The sequence below is a fragment of the Dioscorea cayenensis genome, unplaced genomic scaffold, assembly GCF_009730915.1.
Source record: "Dioscorea cayenensis subsp. rotundata cultivar TDr96_F1 unplaced genomic scaffold, TDr96_F1_v2_PseudoChromosome.rev07_lg8_w22 25.fasta BLBR01001491.1, whole genome shotgun sequence".
Taxonomy (NCBI): domain Eukaryota; kingdom Viridiplantae; phylum Streptophyta; class Magnoliopsida; order Dioscoreales; family Dioscoreaceae; genus Dioscorea; species Dioscorea cayenensis.
In genome coordinates this window covers 27,732-50,235 of record NW_024087882.1, presented here as the reverse complement: position 1 = coordinate 50,235, position 22,504 = coordinate 27,732, and the positions used below count along the sequence as shown (strand labels likewise).

Below are 22,504 nucleotides of genomic sequence, written 5' to 3'. Positions count from 1 at the left end.
TCTAGTGAACTTGAGAGACCTTGGAATATCTGACAACCAAATAACTGGTCCCATCCCACATATCATTGGAAGCCTGACCAAGCTTGAAACTTTTCACTTGTATAACAATAGCATAAATGGCTCAATTCCTTGTGAGATTGGGAATCTAGTGAACTTGAGAGATGTTAGAATATCCAACAACCAAATAACTGGTTCCATCCCACATAGCATTGGAAACTTGACCAAGCTTGAAGGTTTTTACCTACTAAACAATAACATAAATGGCTCCATTCCTTGTGAGGTTGGGAATCTAGTGAACTTGAGAGACCTTGGAATATCTGACAACCAAATAACTGGTCACATCCCACATTGCATTGGAAACCTGACCAAGCTTGAAACTTTTTACTTGAATAACAATAACCTAAATGGCTTATTGCCAATTGATATGGCAAACCTCACAAATTTATTTGATCTTCAGTTATTCAACAACAACCTTTATGGCAACCTACCACAAGATTTGGCCAAAGGAGGCTTACTTCAACATCTTGCTTTGGGAAACAATAATTTCCATGGTCTCATTCCAGTGAGTTTGAAAAATTCAACAAAGCTATTCAGGGTGCGTCTTGATAGGAACCAATTCACTGGAGATGTCTCTCAAAGCTTTGGTGTTCATCCGCATTTGGTTTATATTGATCTAAGCTTTAATAGATTGTCTTGCACTTTGTCACCGTCTTGGGGAGAATGCCTTAATTTGACAAGCTTTAAAATATCAGGCAATAAAATCAGTGGACAAATACCACGCGAAATCGTTCAATTGCCGAAGTTGCACTTTCTTGACATCTCTTCTAATAATTTTGTGGGAAATATCCCAAGAGAGTTTGGTAAATTATCTTATATATTTCAGTTGAACATGAGCAACAATCATCTCACAGGAACAGTACCACAAGAATTTGGGGGTCTATCTTTATTAGAAGTTCTAGATATGTCAAGCAACAATCTGAGAGGAGAAATACCAATACAATTGGAGAATTGCATTAAATTGAACTCACTCAAGTTAAGTGGCAATCAGCTAAGTGGAGTGATCCCTTTTCAACTTGGTAATTTGAACTTGCATGACGTTATAGACTTGAGCCACAATTTATTCATAGGAGAAATGCCACAACAATTAAGCAAGTTAATGGAGTTGCGAGAGTTGAACTTATCACACAATAAATTGGTTGGTCCAATTCCATCTTCTTTTCAATCAATGACAGGCTTAATGTCATTGGATTTATCTTATAATTATCTGGAAGGTCCGGTTCCAGAGAACCATTTCTTTTAAGCAGCTCCCCTTGAGTGGTTTACCCACAATAAAGGTTTATGTGGCCAAGTGCATGGTTTACCTCCGTGTCATCAATCTTGGTTAGCAAGTAAAGGTGATGAAGAGAAACAACATAAAATCATTATCTTAATTGTTTCTGCTCTACAAATAAATTCAACTTTATGGCATATGAGTATATGGAGAGAGGAAGCCTAGGCACTAATCTAAGATCTGAACAGGGAGCAATGGAGTTAGATTGGGTCAAGAGAGTCAGCATTGTACGAGACATTGCTCAAGCTTTATCTTACTTGCATCATGATTGTAATCCATCTATTGTTCATCGAGATATAACAAGCAACAATATTCTTTTGGATAAAGAGTACAAGGCTTGTGTTGCGGACTTTGGTATTTCTCGATTGCTAAAATCTAATTCTTCACATTGGAGTTTGCTTGCAGGCACATATGGGTACATGGCACTAGGTATGTATGCATCTCTGAATCAATGTTATTGCGTTTTCTATTCAAACTCTCTCATAATTAGGCCAATTGATTACCCAAGTGACTTACTAGATTTATTAACCTTGTACATGAACAAATGATGGAGTGAACTAAACTATTACTATTTTTACTTGATTTGTATTGAGAGTGACTGAAAAATGTGACGTATTTAGCTTCGGAATTGTAGCACTTGAAGTGATACATGGAACGCATCATGGGGATCTCCTAACCAACTTATCATTGAGTATGCTAGTGAAAGATATGCTAGATTCACGTCTTCCCCTTCATAATACCGATCAAGTGACCACAAACCAAGTGCTTTTGGTGATTTTGATAGCAATGCAGTGCTTCGATACCGTTCCACAAGCTCGCCCTACAATGCTAGAAGTATCTCAAAGGTTGTCTTCTCCAAAGTCTTTGCCAGCATCTGACAACCATTCTTATCAGGCACTTACACTTAATCACCTCATAAACATTGTGTAAGTGCATATTGATGATCAAGCGCATGAATAATGGGAACTTAGGTATGATTAAGTCTCATTCCGTTAAGTTTCTTTAATTAGATGCACATCCTTGCTTAATATCCAATATGACTAGCACCATGCATTTATATTTCTTGTTTGATTGACATTGTAGTATTGTTGCAAATATTTCAGTATCTGGTTGAACTTTAGCCATGCTTATCACTAAAAGAAAAAAAAGGTGCTTATATTTTAATCAACCTTTCGCATTCGTCATGAGAGAAAATTTTCTCATGAAAATCACATCAGTCAAAATAAATCTTAGCTTGAATAACAGTATGTAGACCTACTTTCCCAATATAAATTTGCTTGTCTAAGTGTATTATAAGATGAGAACTAATATTATATATTTTTGGTTTAATGCTGCTCATATTACTAAGCGTCCCAAACATGGATGTTGAATCTCTGTGCTTCACCTTTACCAATAAAAAGGCACAATCCTAGTTACTCAAGGGAGGGTGATTTGACCTTGAGTCTTAAAAGCAGTACTTTTGTGTTTGTTTGTCTTGGTCCTCCTTATCTTTGTTAGTTTGTGATGTTGTAATGAACTCTCCTTTTTATCTCCATTATTTTGTTCTACTGTAATTAACTCTCTTTTTATTTTAATAAAGCGGTTGTTCAATTTTAAAGAAAACATACATGTGAAAATTTTGTTTTGTTTTTTTTGTTTTTGTTTATTTACATGTTGGTAGGGTTGTAAACTAGTAAACAAGTCAAGCTTGATCCTACTAGGTCCAATTCAAGATCTACTTGAAATTTTGAGATGAGTTTAAGCTTTATAGAGCCAAATAAGAGCAGCTTGATTGATTGATAATCCTAGCTAGCTATGTAGTTGATTATTCTACATTTCTATTAATTCATCTCTTGCAATTTCCTTCTGTTTTTGGAAAGAAATAAAAAAGAGATCCATGCCTTTATCCATTTAACTCGGAAGAAGTATGTTGTCTCTTTAAGTTTAACTTTTCATTGGAAATATTTTCTATTAAAGGTAACCTTCTTACAAATAATGCAAACCCTTACAAGCTCTATATCTTGAATTTAGCATGTTTTGCATTCATATTTTCCTTTGCATTTATATTTTCATTTAACGTACAAAGTGCCAGGAACTGTCAAGATTGTGGTTAACTACGCTGGCTAATTTAACTTTGAAGCCATGCAAAGTTCATAATAAGAACTGTTGCCTTGAATTAACATTTTGAAACTAAAAATATTTATTTGGGAAATAGACTTAATCCTATTCAAATTTTCCAAATGATTCCTTCTTCCTTTTTATTTTATTTTCTTTTCAGAAAATAAAAGAAACTTGTTTAGATTTCTTCAAACTATTTATTCAAATATATATATATATATATATAACTTGTTCAAACTAATGGCTAATGTTTCATTGCTAGCTTTTATTTTGAACTATCACTATATCGATTATGCACATTCCCCTTTCAATGTAAACAAAGCTTACTACTCTAATTATGTAAAAAATATATACATCCCCAATTACTTCAAACTTGGCCAAGTACTGTCACAGATATTTTGGAAAAATTGAAATTCTAATTAGTTTTTGTCTGATCATATTAATTGCTAGTAAGCTACCTATCTTGCTTGATGATGACACTATCCATGACAATCTTATACTTTCACTAATATACATATACTCTCAATTTTAGCGCGACTTTCAACTACATAAACAATGTCAGGAAGAAGGGTCAAGTAATTTCTCTAAGGGTAATAATTAATAACATCTCTTGCTCTCCATCTCTAATGAGATCAGAAATCTTGAGAATCTGAACTACATTCATCATACAAGCAATAGTATAAAAAGTTCTATTCATTCTAGCCTAGGTAACTTAAGCATGCTATAGTGTGTAGCTAATGAGATTTCAGCAATGAGATTTCTGGACACATAGCTAATGAGATAGGATATCTTGTAATGCAATCTTAATTAGTGCAATCCATGTATCTTGATGAGAATCAAATAACAGTGTACATACGTCATGGCATTGGAAATTTGAAATCTCCCAAAGATTTGCACTTATTGAGCAATCCACTGTCGGTTTGGTTCTGCATCGAATGGGAACCTTTGCAAGTTTAATTTCTCCACAGTTAACCAATAATAGTCTTTCTGGTAACTTACCACAGCAGATTGCTTGAATATCTTGTATTAGCTAGTGCATGATGATTCCCAGATGAGTTCTCATTCCAACAAGTTTGAAGTACTGTACATTGATATTAAGCTTTAACAGAATGTCTTGAATGTCTTGCATTTGAAGTGCCTTTTTTGATGATCAGAGTGTTTAGCATCATTTATTATCCCTGAACCATAGATAATTGTGGTATTATACTCCATCTGTGGACCCCACCATGCCACACTACACCACACTGGCTCATCAGAACATTGGGCCATCAAATAGGGTTTTGCATTCCAACATCCACCCTCCTTAGTGCTGCTCTAGTTGGTGAGCCAGTGAAAGGCTGACACTTATTCAATTTTATACCATGGAGCTAAGAGCAGCTTCAAGGCTTGTTGTCTCGGCTGTATTTGCTACATCTAGCCATGTAAGTCTTTTGTTTGGTGAATTTTTCTTGTTTCTGCAGTTTTGGTTGCCAAGTTTGTGGGTATTGTGATATGATGCTAGCTTGTTGTTTATTAGCCCAGCTTGTTAGTTCTTGTTTGCTTTTCTAGTAAAGTATGCTGGTTTGTATTGATAGCATGTGTTTTGTTTGTCTAGTTGCCTAATTGCTTGGTTTTTGGTTATGCCCACAAGGTTTTTGCTGAAATGCCATTGTCTTTGAAACTTGTTTTATGCTAATTGTACAACTAAGTAATCTTGTGGTTGGATGAGTAGTTTGAAACTTTGCATGTGTGGTTTGAAGCTTAGCATGTGTGCTTATATTAAGTGATTTGTTGATTTTCCTTGCGGTGGTTTTAAAGCCTCGGAGTAGTAGGTGTACTACAAAGGATCCATTGTTTGAATCCTTTCTTGTAAATTGGTTTTGTATGAAAATCTTGATTTCTTGTTGGTTATATTTTTGTTGTTGCTTCCTTTGATTGGGTTCTTTAGTATTGTTTTGCTTAGTTATGCATTGTTGAATTTACCCTTATTATATAGCTTGCCAAGTTTAGTTGTTTTTAAACTTTAAAGCCTTAGATATATGTACCTATATGCATATATATATGTATGCATGTATTTCTTCCTTTTCGTGACATATGGTTTTGCCTTGTAATTATTAGTTATTTTTTCTTGAGTAAGCTTTTGCTATAGGATCTTCTCTCTAGACTCATGTTTATTGTTAGTGATTTTCTTAATGCATATAGGTTTCGTTTCAATTTAGTGTATTGCTTAAATGCCTCAAGAAAACCTTGTCTTGATGCTCAGTTGTAATCTAGTGTTTGAAGTTATATTTGAAGCATTGCATGAATTGATCCTTGTAGTATTGGGTTCTCTTTGGTCTACATGGCTATAGGTAGTATTTTGGGGTTCCTTTATCATTTGAAAAAATTCGATGTCTAGTGCTAGTTGGAGTAGAATGTGAATCATTTTGTTTTGGCATGGTTTTGGTCCAAGTTTTGGTTTGTGATAATTTAGTGTTTTGGGCAATTAGAATTGGATTATGCTATTTGTAGGGCATTTCAAGAAGGGTTGATTTGGCTTTTGGGTAAGTTAGAGTGGGAGCTACTTGCAAGGATGTAATCCACATATAGCGACTTAACTATTTTTTTACATATAAAATTTCAGCTATGTGTATATTTATTTATTCACTTGTGTATCATTCATGGTTTACTTGAACATAATTGATTCAATGCTTTGACAAGTGGAATCATGCAAACCTTTGGGGTTATATGTTCATCTTTCATGAGAACCTAGAAATCTTTACTTTTTGAGTAGTTTGATATCATTAATTTTAGAATGAGAATCTTGCAAAGTATTTCGATGCTTCTTTGCAGCTAGTTCGTAAATCCTCCCACATTGGTATGTTATTTTAAAGTTAAAAATTCAGTTATTTTTGTATTATTTATCCATTGTTTTATTTTGAGACAATTGGCTTAGTTGTCTAAAAATTAAAAATAAAAAAAACTTTGTTCCATGAAAACATGGGACCATGCAATTCCTTTAAGTAAATGCTAAGTTATAGTATCTTTGCTCAAATGAGAACCTTGGAAATCTTTGATATTATAAACCTAAATTATATTATAGTACTCTATTTTGTTTGATAACTTACAAATATTTTTGTTGGTAAGTATTGACATTTAGTACTTAAACATACTGACCTTTTTGAAACTAAAATTCAAATATATTATGTTACAAATAGTTTTGGTCTCCAAATAAGCCACGCACTATCCTAGTCAATGGTGGTCAATATTGACCATGTCGACATGAACTCCATGATTTGAGACAATAGTTTCATGCTAGGCCGTTGATGAAGCAACAACGGCATTTGACTCAGGCAATTGAGGTAAAAGTAAATGGATCATGTTATTTTTGACTTGGGTCACTAAGTGAAAACAAATGAACTCCCATATTCTAACTCGGATGCCACCAAGGTAAAACAAATGGCCAAGTAAATTTGGGAGACATGTGCTTTTGGAATACTGTTATGTTCTAAAGCTGTATTTCTATTAAATTATTCTAGTTTTAAGACTTGGATTTTGATGAGTACTGTACTCAATATACAATGTTTATATTGTCATTCATGATGTATTTTTAGTGGATTACTTACGGATCTTTTTAAGCTCATCATGTTTAGTTAATTCACCGCTTCTAGATCAGGAGTAACGCCTTCCAGGGTAGTAGCCTAGCAGTGATCATTGGGTAGCAAGCGTAGCCTTAGTCCTGTGTCGTATTAGACTATGTCTTAGATATGCTTTTATTGTAGTTGTAAGACTTGTGCATCTTTGTTTTGCTTTTGTTTAAGTCTGTGGACTTGTGTTTAGTAACTTGTTAGACTCCTTGATAGTTTGTAATTTTGTTAAATTGTGAGATTGTTATTCTATTATGAGATAGGTTTTTGAAGGCCTTGCATGCCCACCTGGCTTTCTCAAGCTATAAGTGTGTGACCGTTTGTTGGGGCTCCAGTCCCACCAGACTGGGTTTTCATGGTGTGACACAATCCAAGATGGATGGGAGGTGCAATTCATTATGTTGATGGTCTGTAGATTGAAACCACAAACAACGGTATTTGGTTCGCAGCACATCCTTTTCAGCAAGTTTGGAATTTTTATTTGGGTGAACGACTGTTTTGCTGAGCTTTGTATTCTAAAATTAAGTATGATGGTTCCTGCCTGAAGGAATTTAACCAAAGGTGCTAGTTTGTGAATGGCCTTGAGTTGTGACAAGCTGTGAATGGAGGTCAAAAAGCGTTGACTAAACTATAGGTACTTCAAGCTGTTCCTTAGCCCTTTGTTTTGTGGTCGGGTGAGAATGATGAATATATACAGGAATTAAAAACTTAAAAGCTCTATGAAAGTGGGACTTGAAATAGTTTGATTCTGGTTTCACAACCACCATTTGGTTAACATTTTCTGAATTCTTAGGTTTCTACATTTTTCCTGGTGTCAAATTCCTGCATAATATGATTTTCAGGGCCCAAGGCTTTGTGTTGAATACTTCACAATCAAGGATTGTTGTTCATCTTGAAAAATATGGGATAACATTCAAAGTCTAACACTCAAAACTTCTTCTATTTGCTATGATAGATTAGAATATTAGCATCTATGATCAATTTCTATTGGTTGATAGATGATAATAAGTTAAATTTAAGTTGGCAGCATTTTACTGAAAAACAATCATGGAAGTAGGCGTAACAATTTGTTCTTTTCTTTATCCTCATTTGATTTGGCTATAGACAGCTTCATTTGAATTGGCTGAGAGTAATGCTCCACTATGAATCCTAAAGAAAGGAGATTTCAGTTACTGAATAAGATCAAGTGCTTAATAACTTTCAGATTAATAAAACCTAACCATGCTCTAATAGTTTGATCATATTCATTGTTTATTTTATTTGATTATGTCTTAGATTAGGTTGTTTCATACCTTCACAACATGACACAAGAAATCCTGGACAAGAGAATGAACATTTGGGAATAGTACTGTCTTCGACATTGTTTTGCTGTACCTGAGGGCTTTGTGCTGCGAAAAGCTGTAGGTTTTCCACCTAAAAGGAGCTAATTTATGCATGCAATGGTACTTTCTATCTTGCCTGGTTTTTGTTTTCTGCTTTCTGCAGCTGCATCTGTTCTTGCCATGAACTATAGGATGTGATGCCTTTTATGATGCTATTTCTTCAACTGGATTTTTTCATGGTTAGGAGACTTCCAACATGTCATTCTTGCTTGAATTAACTCTAACCTGCTATCTCTAAAAACTTTTTATTTAACAATTACAAGGATTCAAAAAGTCTTTTTCATTAAAGTGGTAAACAAAAAAATTTCTAAAAATTTCTTTTTCTCAGCTATTAGTTTCTTCTGCAATTGGGAAAAGGTAGCAGCACCTTTTCTAACCACCTTTTCCCATTTCTATCTTGTTTTCCAATTGAGAGAGATGGAATTTTTCAAGATCGTTCAAATGGTTCAATAAAAAACTTACATTCTAACAACTATTTTTGTTACATATTGCTATCCATCAAGAGTTGTCTATTGAGAATTTATAACTTCAAGAAGGAGGTTATGAAGCAGAACTTGATTCTCACTTGAGCTCATTAGAGAGAAAGCTTTCTGCAGTAAATATCTGGCATTTGTTCGTGTTTCTTTTGGTTCCTTCAACTCTATTTCTCAGAGATAATTTCAAATTTTCTAGGTTGGGAAGAAATCTTCAGAGCTTCATAGAGAGATCTAAGCTCTGGAAAAGCATGCTTCCTGTAACAACAGTTATGATGCATCCATTGCTGACGCACTGCAGTTGTATGAGTAGAACTGGGCACATGAGATGTTTCAAGGTATAATTGCACTTCTAGACACCTGGTATATCTTGTTGGATGATGCTTTATTTGCACTTCTGTTATGTGTTTCTGTTTAGCAGTTGTCATCAAAGCATGTCATTGTCTTTAAGATAACCTTGAAACCACTCTTTTCATTTGAAGAATCAACGAGGAGTGATTCAATCCTGCTCATGAGTGTGTGTCATTGCAAATTCAAATGTAACAATTTCACTACTAAGAGATCTGCCACCGTAGCATTTTAACTATGGAAGATAAGTGTATGTACTTTTACCTAAGATTGAAATCTTTCTTTCCTACTTTAGTCTTTGATGATCTTAGGGACCTTGACTTTTAATAACCTAATAACCTATTTTAATTATTTCATCTTCATTTCTTCTTTCATCCAGTTCAGGTCTGATAAAGAGGAACCTCAAAATCTTTTGGTTCAAAAGTTATATATAAACTAATCATAATTCCTTTTCATGCACATTAATTACCGACAAAATTAGTAGTCACTTAAGCTACCTAAATAATAGTTTTTAAGTGAAACTATTGTCTTTTTTTACATTGCACAAGCCCTCTTGTTTGGGGATAACCATGGTAATAAGTAATTTCATATACTTCATGCTGCTGTCACCTGTAAATTATATCTGATCTGACTTGGCATCTATACTTTTTTTCAGCTCTTTCTGCAAGCCTTGATGATATTTTAGGAATAGTAACTGTCTTGAAGGAACACATAGTAGTTAACTTTTGTAAATCTATGCTTTATTGGAAGGATGGGTGCTACTTGAAAGCAAGTCTTGACTCATCAAGATGACAAGTGGTGTGCATCAGTATTGTTAGAATTTCTTCACTTGTGATTTTCATATCTTTACATAGCTACAAGTGGTTTATTGATGTATTTATTAGTGATTGCTTGTAACCATTTGGAGGTTACCAAACTATCAATTAAGCTGAACACATTGGCTGCAATTATATATAGTCTTTATCACCATGTCATAACCGGTAGAGGCTATTCATAAGCTTATGTTACCATTTATTGAGTTTGATTGCACAACTGATTAGTTAGTTCATGGACTTTAATCAAATTTCGTTTATATTCATACATACATATATGTGATTGATTTGTTGTAATATGTATATTATCATGCATATAAAGTTTTTGTTAGTAAAATTTACTCTTCAGATAGCTCATGGTCAAGACTAATCATCCTCATAAGATGGGGTTTGGACATCTCTTGTAAAGGTTAGACTCCTGCTCATTTAAACACACCTTACTTGAAACAATAAAAATAATGTTTTTGACTCCATTTTATATCTCAATTATATGTGAATCGTTTTCCAACACTACTAATGTAGTACTATAATATTTTCTCATATTTGGTTTTTTTAATTATTTGAATCATATCTTGTGTTTGTGTGGTGAATATACATTATCATTATCATTGAAATGTTCAATGAAGATCTTGACTGCCTAGATCACTCTCATGAACCACCTTTCTATCCACATCTACCTGCTCATTCACTGTACTGAACTGTTATATCATTGGACCATTGATGCAAGAGACTTTTTCTATGCACACAGTTTTTCTCATTCGATGGATTTACGAGCAATATGATGACGGAATGAATGATGCAATATAAGATGAGATGTTAAAATTTTATTCATGCTATTTTGCTACATATCTGTCTTGCATGTTTTGTATATCCTTACCCCTTGTTTTGCAATTTATATTATCTTCAAGCCCATATATAGCCCACTGGTACCAAAAATATAAAATCTAACAATGGAAATCAGGACGAATTAACCAGAGTGAATGTCTTCCATGTCTAGAGACTTGCTACAAATATTTTACAAGTTCCAACATGAAATCACTGAAAAATTTGAGGTACATGCAATTCATCCTAGTAATTCTAACATTGACTAGTAGTATGATTCAAAATGCGTGTTTGCAAGTTATAGACTACAATTTTTGTCCTGATCAGTGTGTTTGATTGTTTCAATGCTTACCATTTCAAGTTGGCTATAAAAATGATAAAATTGGTGAATAATACTAAATATGCTTCCCTCTCCGCTAAAACTGAAATCTCACTGTCTATGAAAACAAATTACCACTGAGAGGGAGACAACCTTGAAGAAATCAAGACATGCAGGCATTTAGCTGTTAACAATATTAATTAATGGGGTTGCTATGCCTAGCCATCAATGTGATTGAATACTAACAATAATGCTCATTTTTAAGATGATACTAATTATTAAAGGGATTGAATTATCAATGTTGTTAACAATGTGGTTGTTATTAGAGTGGTATCATATATATGCAAGCCTAGAAGATTTTTAATTAGAAATCAAACCGAACTAGTAAATTTCTTTGCCATACAACTTTGGATGAGAAGAAAATGATAGCCTCTCACATGGGATACAATGTATAGCTAATGAATAGTGCTATTATAGTATTTCAATAGTATTTTCACGGTACTTCATACTGATAATCCATAGATTCAATTTTAGGTATGTTATTCACCATTCAAATAATATTCTGTTACACTAGACAGTGGTTGTTCGAAGTTTTTTTTTTAATTACATATAATTGTTTTGACTGACTTTTAAATTTGCAAGAGCATATTTAAATTATGTAGAAATTTTAAACTACTATAATCAAAGTTTGAAAATTATATTACTTTGAGATGATTATAATTTTAATAATTACTTGAGGTATATATTTTTATTGAGTATTTTGTGTAATTTAGAAACTCATAATTTTTATTTATATATATTTTTTTATTATTTTTTTCCGAAGTGGATATATAAACTACAATTTATTAAAAGAAACAAGAATAAAAAGACGAAACTCATATATTTCAAAAACGATATTATATTCAGACAATATATATGTAGCTAGCTAGGATGAAATAACTTAACTGTAATTTAATTTAGGGCACTTATCATTGTAATTTGATTAAGTTGTCTAATTGTTTTTAGTAGATATTCTGCCGATAAAAGAATATTAATGAAGAAGAGGAGATGCATTTTTTGATTCTGAATTTTCCACGTTGCTTTTGGTTTGAGTAGAATAATCAAGACCTAGTCTCATTTGATTATTCCCCCATGATAACGATTAATGAGAGTGAGACATCATGGCAGAAACCACAAATACCACAAATGTTACATCAAGCTTCATCATAGTTTGTGGAAATGTATTTTTAATCAAGACTCGTAGTCAGCTGTTAACAACAATGTGATTGTCATGCCTAGCTATCACTGTGACTGAATGCTAACAATAATGCTTATTTTTAAGATGATATTAATTATTTTGTGAATTATCTCTCATTCTGTGATACTATAAAAAGGTGCTCAAGGCTTTCCTGACAAAATCACAAGAACATGTCTAGAGGCTTTCTAGAAATAATATATAGTTTCAACATGAAATCATTGCTTCCCTCAAAATTCACCACCTTCCCAACATTGATGATGATGATGGTGCTTTCATTGTTGGTACCGCTCTTCTCCAATCATTTTTTCCCTATTTTCAACATGGCTACAGCTTCACAGATTGAATCCCGCCAAGGGAGAGCTCTTCTACAGTGGAAGGCCGGCCTTGAAACACATGAACTCCTTGACACCTGGACATCAAAGACCAGTCCATGCAACTGGACTGGAATCACTTGCAGATATAATGGCCATCGCATAGCAACCATCACCATGGTCCAACTGGGGATAGTTGGGACTATATGGGAAGTTGGAGACTCTCAACTTCTTTGCTTTGCCATCACTCAGAGTTCTCGACCTCAGTGACAACCATCTACATGGATCCATCCCTGCAGCCATTTCAGCTCTCTCCAAGCTCACCATCCTTGATCTCTCTACCAACAATCTCACAGGCATCATCCCCTCAGAGCTCGGTAATTTGACAAGGCTTTACACCATGTGGCTCGATGAAAATTCAGATAAGTGGCTCTATACCTTCTTCTTTTGGAAAGCTTTTGAACCTGAATTCCTTAGCCATCTCTGAAAATTTCCTAGTTGGTTCCATTCCTCTGGTTCTTGGAAACTTGACCAAACTCAATTCTTTATACTTATGGAGAAATGGCCTCACCGGCTCCATTTCTAAAGAGATTGGTAATCTAATGAACTTGAGAGACCTTGAAATATCTGACAACCAAATAACTGGTCCCATCCCATATAGTATTGGAAAGTTGACCAAGCTTGAAACTTTTTACCTGGATAACAATACCATAAATGGCTCCATTCCTAGAGAGATTGGGAACCTAGTGAGTTTGAGAGATTTTGAAATATATGACAACCAAATAACTGGTCCCATCCCACATAGCATTAGAAACCTGACCAAGCTTGAAACTTTTTACATGTTTGACAATAGCATAAATGGCTACATTCCTTGTGAGATTGGGAATCTAGTGAACTTCAGAGACCTTGAAATATTTGACAACCAAATAACCGGTCCCATCCCACATAGCATTGGAAACTTGACCAAACTTGAAACTTTTTACCTGTATAACAATAGCATAAATGGCTCCATTCCTTGTGAGATTGGGAATCTAGTGAACTTGAGAGACTTTGAAATACCTGACAACCAAATAATTGGTCCCATCCCACATAGCATTTGAAACCTAACCAAACTTGAAACTTTGCACTTACATTACAATAGTATAAATGGCTCCATTCCTCTTGAGATTGGAAATCTAGTGAAGTTGAGAGATTTTGCAAAATCTAATAATCAAATAATGGGTTTCATTCCTCCTTCTCTTGGAAGTTTGAAAGGTCTTATGTATTTATATTTAGCCGACAATCATCTCTCAGGCTTATTGTCGGATAAAATGGCCAATCTTACACATTTAATTTATCTTGCATTGTTCAACAATGACCTTTTTGGTAATTTACCACCAGATTTGGCCAAAGACGGGTTGCTTCAGTATCTTTGTTTGGAGTACAATAATTTCCAAGGGCCCATTCCAATTAGTTTGAAAAATTCAACAAAATTAGTTAGGGCCCTGCTTGACAATAACCAATTTACTGAAGATGTTGTTAAAAGCTTTGGTGTTCATCTGCATTTGGATTATATTGATCTAAGCTTTAACAAATTGTTCAACAGTTTATCACCATCTTGGAGCGCATGCCTTAACTTGACAAGCTTTAAAATATCAAGCAATAGAATCAGCGGACAAATACCAAGGGAAATCGTTCAATTGCCAAAGCTATAACTACTTGACATCTCTTCCAATAATTTGGTCGGAGAAATCTCAAAGGAGTTCAGTAAATTCTCTTACATATTTCACTTGAACATGAGCAACAATCATCTCACAGGAACCATACCACAAGGGTTGGGTGATCTATCTTTATTAGGAGTTCTAGATTTATCAAGCAACAATTTAAGAGGAGAAATACCAATATGGTTGGAGAATTTGAGTAGATTGCACTCACTCATATTGAGCAGTAAAAACTAAGCTGTGTGATGCCTTCTCAACTTGGTAACTTGAATTTGCATGAAGTTCTAGACTTGAACGTCAATTTATTCATAGGAGAAATACCACCACAACTTGGCAATATGATGATGTTGGAAGAGTTGAATATATCACATAACAAGTTGGTTGATGGAATTCCATCTTCTTTTCAATTAATGATAGGCTTAACAACATTGGATTTATGTTATAATTCTCTGGAAGGTCCAGTTCCAAAGAATCATTTCTTTTAAGCACCTTCCCTTCAATGGTTTACCCACAATAAGGGCTTATGCAGTCAAGTGCAAGGATTACCTTCATGTCCTCAATCGCAGTTAGAAAGTAGAGGTGATGAAGAAAAAAATCACACAATGATTATCTTGATTGTTCTTGGTATCTTATTTTTGATAATTGGAGTATTCGCATTACTTTATTATAAGACAACAAAGTCCAATACAAATGACACAAGTGAAGAATTTGATGAACACTTCTCTCCATTTGGGGAGTGAATAATGGAAAGGAAGCATACAAAGAGATTATAAGAGCGACAGAAAATTTGATGAGAAGTATAAAATTGGTACTTGAGCTTGTAGCATAGTCTATAAAGCAACAATATCACCAGGAGTGACACTTGCTATCAAGAAAATTCAAGAAGAAGAAGCGTAAGAGAATAAGAAAGCTTTTCAAAATGAAATACAAGCATTAACTAAAATTCGGCATCAGAATATTGTGGGTTTTCATGGTTTTTGCTCTATTGATAAATTCAGTTTTCTTGCATATGAATATATGGAGAGAGGAAGCTTGGGTGCCACTCTAAGATTTGAGAAAGGAGCAATGGAGTTGGATTGGATCAAGAGAGTCAGAATTGTACGAGACATTGCGCAAGCTTTATCTTACTTACATCATGATTGTAATCCACCTATCATTCATCGAGACATAACAAGCAACAATATTCTTTTGGATGAAGAGTACCAGGCTTGTGTTTCAAACTTTGGTATTTCTCGACTGTTAAAACCTAATTCATTACATTGGAGTTTGCTTGCGTGCACATATGGGTACATGGCACCAGGTATGTATGCATCTCCAAATCAATTTGATTGCTTCTTCTATTCAAACTTTGTTATAAATAGGCTTACCCATATGGCTTTTTAGATTTATCAACCTTGTACATGAACAATGATGGAGTGAACTAAGCTATTACTATTTTTACAATTGATTTGTTTTTGCAGAGCTTGCCTATGCCATGAGAGTGACTGAAAAATGTGATGTATATAGTTTCAGAATTGTAGCACTTGAAGTGATATGTGGAACGCATCCTGGGGATCTTCTAAGCAATTTATCATTGAGTATGCTAGTGAAAGATATCCTCGATCCACGTCTTCCTTTTCCCCTTCATATAGCTGATCAAGTGACCATGAACCATGTGCTTTTTGTGATTTTAATAGCAATGCATTGTGTCAACACTGATCCACAGGCTCGCCCTACAATGCGATAAGTATCTGAAAGATTGTTTTCTCCAAAGTCTTGGCCAACATTTGACATCTTCTCTTTTCAAGCACTTGCCCTTCATCGCCTCATAAACATTGTGCAAACACATATTGATGATCAAGTGCTTGAATAATGAGAACTTAGGTATGCTTAAGTTTCTTTAATTAGATACATATCCTTGGATAATATTTAGTAGGACAAGTACTTTGCATTTATATTTCTTATTTGATTGAATTTATTATGTAGTTGCAAATATTTCAATGTCCGGTTGAACTTTCACCATGCTTATTGCCAAAAAGGAAAAAAATGTGCTTATATTTAATTTAATCAACCTTTTGCATTCATCTCGAGGAAAAAATTTCTCTTGGAATTATATTAGTTAAATTAAATGTTAGCTTGCATACTACACTTTCATTATTCCAATATAAATTTGCTTTTCTAAGTGTTTAATATGATGGGAACTTATATTGTAAATTCCTCCCGCTTCAATGCAATTCATATTGCTAATCAAGCATCCCAAATTACCCCTCACTCTCATCTTTGGAGAACATGTAAGGGTATATAATCCTATATATAACTCACTTTATTATTATTATTATTTTTTTAATTTTCATTTAATAAACATTTTTACCAACTGAAAAATACTTAATTTTCTAAGTTACGGTTGATCTCCCCGCACCATCTATTGATCTCTCTCTGTAACTCTTCTCAACCCTCACGTTTGCACTTTTTTGGATTTCTCAGCAGGCTTCAATCATCACGGGATGTGGGGAGAAGCAATCTGATGAGCTTTCCAAGGTATAAAGTCCTCGGCTTTGCTCGCATTATTCATGTATTTGGTTGTTTTGTGGATGATTTAGTGTTTTGTTTGTGATTGTTTGAAATATGTGGTGGTTATTTTCGAGGATTATGAACGATTGATTATCAGAGTGTTTTGTGGATCATTTATTAGCCCTTAATGATAGATAATTGTGGTATTATGCTTATCTAAAACGGATGGGAGGCACAATTTGAAACCACAAACAATGGTTGTAATCAAATGCTTAATAACCTTCATTAGAAGTGGTTGTTATTAATGCTTCTTTATAGATCCAAAGAAGAAAAGAGACTTCAGTTATTACTATCAAATGCATAATAACCTTCATATTGATAAAGGCTAACCATGTTCTAATATTTTGATTATATTTATTTAATTATTTTATTTTATTTTATTTTAGTTTAGTTTGCCATGTCATAGGGTGTTTCATACCTTCGCAACATGACTGATAAGTGCTTGTGTATTTAATAATACAAAGTATTATTTCCTTTATGATGGGCATAACTTCTATTAGGTTTTAGCGCTAATTCATGTGTATTTGTGTACTTTTATGCATGTAGAGTTATGAAAGCTAAGTATCGAGAAAAGAAGCCAAAAGTGGATCATGAGCGCAATATTTGGTGGAATCCTGGAAGGAACAAACGTGAAGACACAAGTTATGATCGAAGATACGTGAATGTGTGCCAGCTTCCAATACGTTCAAGTTATTTATAATGATTTGGAGGGGCACAAAGGTAGTCACATTTGCGTATCCCAACTTGTGCAATGATAGTAAGATCTTCACCAATGAACCCGTTTATTGAAGAACCGACGTAATTTACGGCATAAACGTGTGCCCGTTTATTTTGCCTCGACGAAAAGTGGATTCGGGAATGTTTTTTGGCAGGGTACTGCAGCAAATCACTATAGAAATTTAATGTAGCAGTTACTGTTCACAGCAGACCAAAAAACAGAATTCTAGAGAATCCACACAGGCGTGTGGAAATTACCCACGCTTGTGTGGAAATTCCACAGGCCCGTGTGAAAAATCCACAAGAGCATGTGGATGCCCGATTCCAGCCTATTTAAAGCCATTTTTAAGCCTGATTTCAGCATTCTTTTCTCCATCTCTTCTTCATTTTTGAGAGGACAGCGGCTAGGGTTTAGAGAGGTTTTGGCAAGGCTTTTGGAGTGGTTCTCCAGCTTCGACACCGTATTTCTTTTGAAAGATAGTTATTGGGGGAAGCTTTCGTCGACACCGATCCGGGCGAGGTGTGCCCTAGGCTTGACAAGGGGACCTTTGGAGAGGACAAAACCACTCTACAAGACCATCGACACGAATACCGAGGGGGTTTTTCTATGGATTACTTGTTTCTACTTTCGATTTTGTTATTGATTATAACTAGCTCCATAGAGAGCTAAACCCCCTAGTGGGTACTTGGATTTATGAACCCTAGGATGTATTTGTTTCATTAAACCTTTTATTATACTTTCCTTAATTGATGTTTTAATTGAGTTCCAATCTTGAATGTTTGATTGATTGAATACTTCCTTAGAGTAATACTTGGGTTGAGAGTTCATCTTGGTAACCTTATGAGTGAGTGACACACCACGAGAGTTAAACAAAGCTAGATTGGAGAGGGTTGAGAGGGTGAGTAGAGAGGTAGCGGAGCATCCCCTTTCCCCTCCGACGTGATTTATCCTACCTCTATTTCCTTGAGTTCTTTACGGTCATAGTAGAGTGAACGGGCTAAGGGATGACCTTCCGTTGGGGCTAAGTTGCAGAGGCAACGGAGTGAAGCGTTGAAGTGATTTAAGTACCTAGGGCTTAATTGTAGCTAGGGATCTCTCACCGGGACTAAAGGGTTAAGTCTACATATAGGAATAGAGTTTATCACTTGGAATCCCTAGAACTCCATGCAACTTTATGCAGTGCGATGTGTTGAGACTGTTCGATCTATCCGCCGGGGCATAGTATAGAGTTAGTCACGGTTGACCTTAGATTTGGGACCATGTCTTGTAGGATCTCCATGACTCATTAATGCATTAGTTAGGAAGCATAATAGTTGGTTTTGCATTTGAAGCGATACTCCTAGGCAGAACAATATCCGAGTACCCAACTTACATCGATTGCCTTTCCTCTCATTTTATCGTGCCTCTCTTTCTTGTTTCTTTTATCTCTTTTTATATCAATTTTATTCACACCACCATCAATTCATTCTCATCATAGTTAAATAACAATCATTGTGTTTCTATTCACTATTCCCTGTGGATACGATACCTACTCACCTGGGATTTATTACTTTGACAAACCCGTGCACTTGCGGGTCACACACAAGGGGCGTTGTCAATGACCCAAAAAATTTTGGATAAGAGTATGAACATTAGGGAAAAATACTGTCTTCGACATTGTTTTGTTGAACCTAAGGGCTTCTTACTGTGAAAAAGTGTAGATTTTCTATCATAAAGGAATTAATTTATTTAGGCACTAGTAGATCTATCACGCCTTATTTTTGTTTTTCTATTTTTCTGCATCTCACGATTGTTCCTGCTATGAACTATAGGATACGACACCTTTCTTGATGTTACTTCTTTGACTATATCTTTTCATATCTAGGAAACTTCCAGCATGTCATTTTTGGTGAAATTATCTCTAACCTACTAGCTCTAAAATTTTATATTTAACTTGTATGAAGGTTAAAAAAATTCTTTTTTTTTTATTAAAATGGGTAAACCAAAACATTTCTCAAACATTCTGTATTCAACTAGTAGTTTTTTTTGCAAATGGGTAAAAGTAGCTGTATCTTTTCAAGCTACCTTTTCCCATTTCAATCTTGATTTGCAATCAAGACAAATGGAGTTTTTCAAGATTGTATAAATGGTTCAACCCAAAAAAAAAAAAATGCAGTTCTAACAGCTATTTTTGTTACATACTGTTATCCAGCAAGACTTGTCCGTCAAGAATTTATCAATTCAAGAAGGAGGATATAACGCAGAGCTTGATTCTCATTTGAATTCATTAAGAGAGAAGCTTGTTGCAGTAAGTTTCTCTCATTTGCTCATGCTTCCTTGGTTTCCTTTAACTCTGCTTCTTTGGAGACAATTGCAAAATTTTCTAGGTTAGGAAAGAATCTTTAGAGTTTCACAGAGAGATCCAAGCTCTGGAAAAGCAGGCTTGCCTTAACAACAGTTATGATGCATCCCTTGCTGAGACGTTATTCCTATATGAGCAGAACTTAACGCATAAGATGTTTCAAGGTATACTTGTGTTGGGTTTCAACCCATTTGGTAGGCTACCAACAAAGAGAAATAAAGCTTGTGCTTGGCCCAAGTTAAAAATGAAAAAGAAAAAAAATGAAGCTATGTCAATAATGAAGAAGTGGAGGGCACCAAGGAAATTTTGCATGCTAAAAATCTCTCATTTATTGTGAATGAGGAGTCATTCTTAGGGTATGTGTAACATGTGTGAGAGAGAGAGCTATCACCAAGAACCCAAAAGAGGGGAGAAAGGGAAGAGAGAGAGAGAGAGCTAGGGCAAGGAGATCGGATGGCCAAACATCGCCGGATCTTACTCAAACTCCGGGAGGAGATTTCTTGTAAGAAGCCCTACCTATTGATTAGGTTTGATCCTTCGTTTACCTCTATTTGTTGTTTGTTATCCATCCTTAGTAATGATGATATTAGTAATGCCATACAAACCCTCTCTTATGAATATTGTTGCCCTTATTCATGTAAACCTCTAGTTAGCTAAAGAGGAACTATTATAACCCATTATTGACATAGTGGATGCATGTTTAAGAGGCTCTAAGGAGACCCGTCGGTTTCCCCTCGATTCGTAGAGTTTTCCACACTAAAATTGCATTTTTGCATTGTTGTATATTTGTTCATCTCATTCTAATAAGAATTGAAGGGTTTGGTAGTGTTTTATGCTTGGTTTGAAACATTGATGCATTGTAGAAGCTTTGGGAAGACCTTTGAAGCCTTAAGGAAGCTTTACAGGGTTGTTTACAGAGTATGTGGGCAGCATACAGGCTGCACAAGATTGGCAATGAAGTTCACGAGTGATTTGCAGTCGCATGAGCTTCGCACATGGACAATGATTTGCTACAGTGCGATGAATAGTAGCTTTGCTACAGTAAACTAGTAGACAGAAATGCTCATGGGCAAGCTTGCGCCCGCATACCGACCACATAGAATAGACAGAGAGGTTCACGGTCAAGCTTATGCTTGCATACAGGCCGCACGTGAACAATAAAATTGCTACATTGCAGTAAACAATAAATTACTACAATGACTTCTGCAACCTTTTTTACTATTTCATTACCGCCAAACCACGAGCAAGTAGTATCAGTGTCAGATTGACAAAGGCAATTCTTGTGAAGTAGAATGGGAGGACAAAATGCATGTTGGATGATCAAACTAAATCCTTCCAATTATGCAGTTTGGAAGAGAAGGATGCAAGACTTGTTGATTGTGCAAGACCTGTATCTCCTTGTTAATGGAAAAGCAAAGCCAGGGAGTATGATTGATGATGAATGAGGGATATTGCATTTGAAGGCAGCTGCCACGGTTAGGAAATGGGTTGATGCAAGTATTTTCCACCATATTTCTGAAGATGTGACAAGGTCCCCTTGCGTATATCCCGCAAGTGCACGGGTTTGTTGAAGTAATAATCCCGGGTGAGCGGGGTCGAATCCACAGGGAGTAGGGAGTAAAGACACTTAATTCGATTCTTAGCTATGTGGAGTATCAACAATGATAACTGTGATATTGATTCAATTCTCTACAATTAAAAGCAACAAGTAAGAGAGCAAAAGTAAGGAGGAGGTAAGGCAATCGATAAAGATGGGGTACTCGGATGATGCTTCACCTAGGATAATCGCTTCAAGTGCAAGAACTCTCTATTATGCTTCTTAATCAATGTAATGGTGAGTCGTGGAAATCCTTACATACATAGTCCCAAATCTAAGGTCAACTATGCCTAACTCTATTCATGTCCCGGAGGAGAGATTAAATAACCTCTCAACCTCGCACTCGAATAAAGTTGCAATGAGCTCTAGGGATTCCAAGTGATAAATCGCTTCCTAATTATAGACCTAACCCTTTGGTCCAGGCGGAAGGTCCCTAGCCACAATTAAGCCCTAGATACTAAGATCCCCTCAACGCTTCACTCCATTGCACGCGCAACTAGGCCCCAGCGGAGGTTCATCCCTTAGACCATTCACTCTATTATTGTCGCAAAGAACTCAAGGAACGGAGGTAGAATCTATCACGTCGGAGGGGAAAGGGACGCTCCTGTACCTCTCGACTCACCCTCTCAACCCTCTTCAACCTAGCTTTGTCTAACGCTCGTGGTGTGTCACTCACTCACAAGGTTACCAACAAGAACTCTCAACCCTAGTGTCACTCTAGGGGAAATGTTCATATAATCCCTAGTGTCACTCTAGGGGAAATGTTCATATAATCAAGCATTCAAGGTTAGAACTCATAATAAACATCAATTTATTGAAAGCATAATAAAGAAGTTCAATGAAACGAATACATCCTAGGGTT

General features: G+C 35.3%; 3 protein-coding genes and 2 long non-coding RNA genes across 5 annotated transcripts; all 5 read left to right on the top strand.

The window, feature by feature from the left end:
• Positions 1–111: 111 nt before the first annotated feature.
• LOC120256539 (MDIS1-interacting receptor like kinase 2-like) lies at positions 112–1,300 on the top strand (the record flags this gene model as incomplete). Its single annotated transcript, XM_039264213.1, has 1 exon — positions 112–1,300. A coding segment is annotated over one exon (1,189 nt), but the record flags the coding sequence as incomplete, so codon positions are not given.
• A 254-nt stretch (positions 1,301–1,554) lies between these two features.
• Positions 1,555–7,640, top strand: LOC120256534. The gene is made up of 3 exons (XR_005535343.1): positions 1,555–1,759; positions 1,965–2,301; positions 7,580–7,640. It is a non-coding gene; the product is annotated as an uncharacterized LOC120256534 (long non-coding RNA).
• Positions 7,641–7,990: 350 nt separating this feature from the next.
• LOC120256533 lies at positions 7,991–10,358 on the top strand. Its single transcript, XR_005535342.1, has 3 exons — positions 7,991–8,474; positions 9,087–9,225; positions 9,891–10,358. It is a non-coding gene; the product is annotated as an uncharacterized LOC120256533 (long non-coding RNA).
• A 2,788-nt stretch (positions 10,359–13,146) lies between these two features.
• Positions 13,147–13,836, top strand: LOC120256538 (MDIS1-interacting receptor like kinase 2-like). Its single transcript, XM_039264212.1, has one exon. The coding sequence runs from the start codon at positions 13,147–13,149 to the stop codon at positions 13,834–13,836; it is 690 nt and encodes a 229-aa protein (XP_039120146.1).
• A 1,665-nt stretch (positions 13,837–15,501) lies between these two features.
• LOC120256537 (MDIS1-interacting receptor like kinase 2-like) lies at positions 15,502–21,490 on the top strand. Its single transcript, XM_039264211.1, has 5 exons — positions 15,502–15,736; positions 15,897–16,075; positions 19,896–19,991; positions 20,071–20,209; positions 21,393–21,490. Exons 1-5 carry the CDS (start codon positions 15,502–15,504, stop codon positions 21,488–21,490), a joined length of 747 nt encoding a protein of 248 aa, XP_039120145.1.
• Positions 21,491–22,504: the final 1,014 nt, after the last annotated feature.

Coding starts and splice junctions, on each gene's coding strand:
- LOC120256538 (XM_039264212.1), top strand. CDS start 13,147: ATGAAAATTCAGATAAGTGGCTCTATACCTTCTTCTTTTGGAAAGCTT.
- LOC120256537 (XM_039264211.1), top strand. CDS start 15,502: ATGGAGTTGGATTGGATCAAGAGAGTCAGAATTGTACGAGACATTGCG. Junction 15,737..15,896: donor ATATGGGTACATGGCACCAG/GTATGTATGCAT, acceptor TTGTTTTTGCAG/AGCTTGCCTATGCCATGAGA. Junction 19,992..20,070: donor TAAGAGAGAAGCTTGTTGCA/GTAAGTTTCTCT, acceptor AAAATTTTCTAG/GTTAGGAAAGAATCTTTAGA.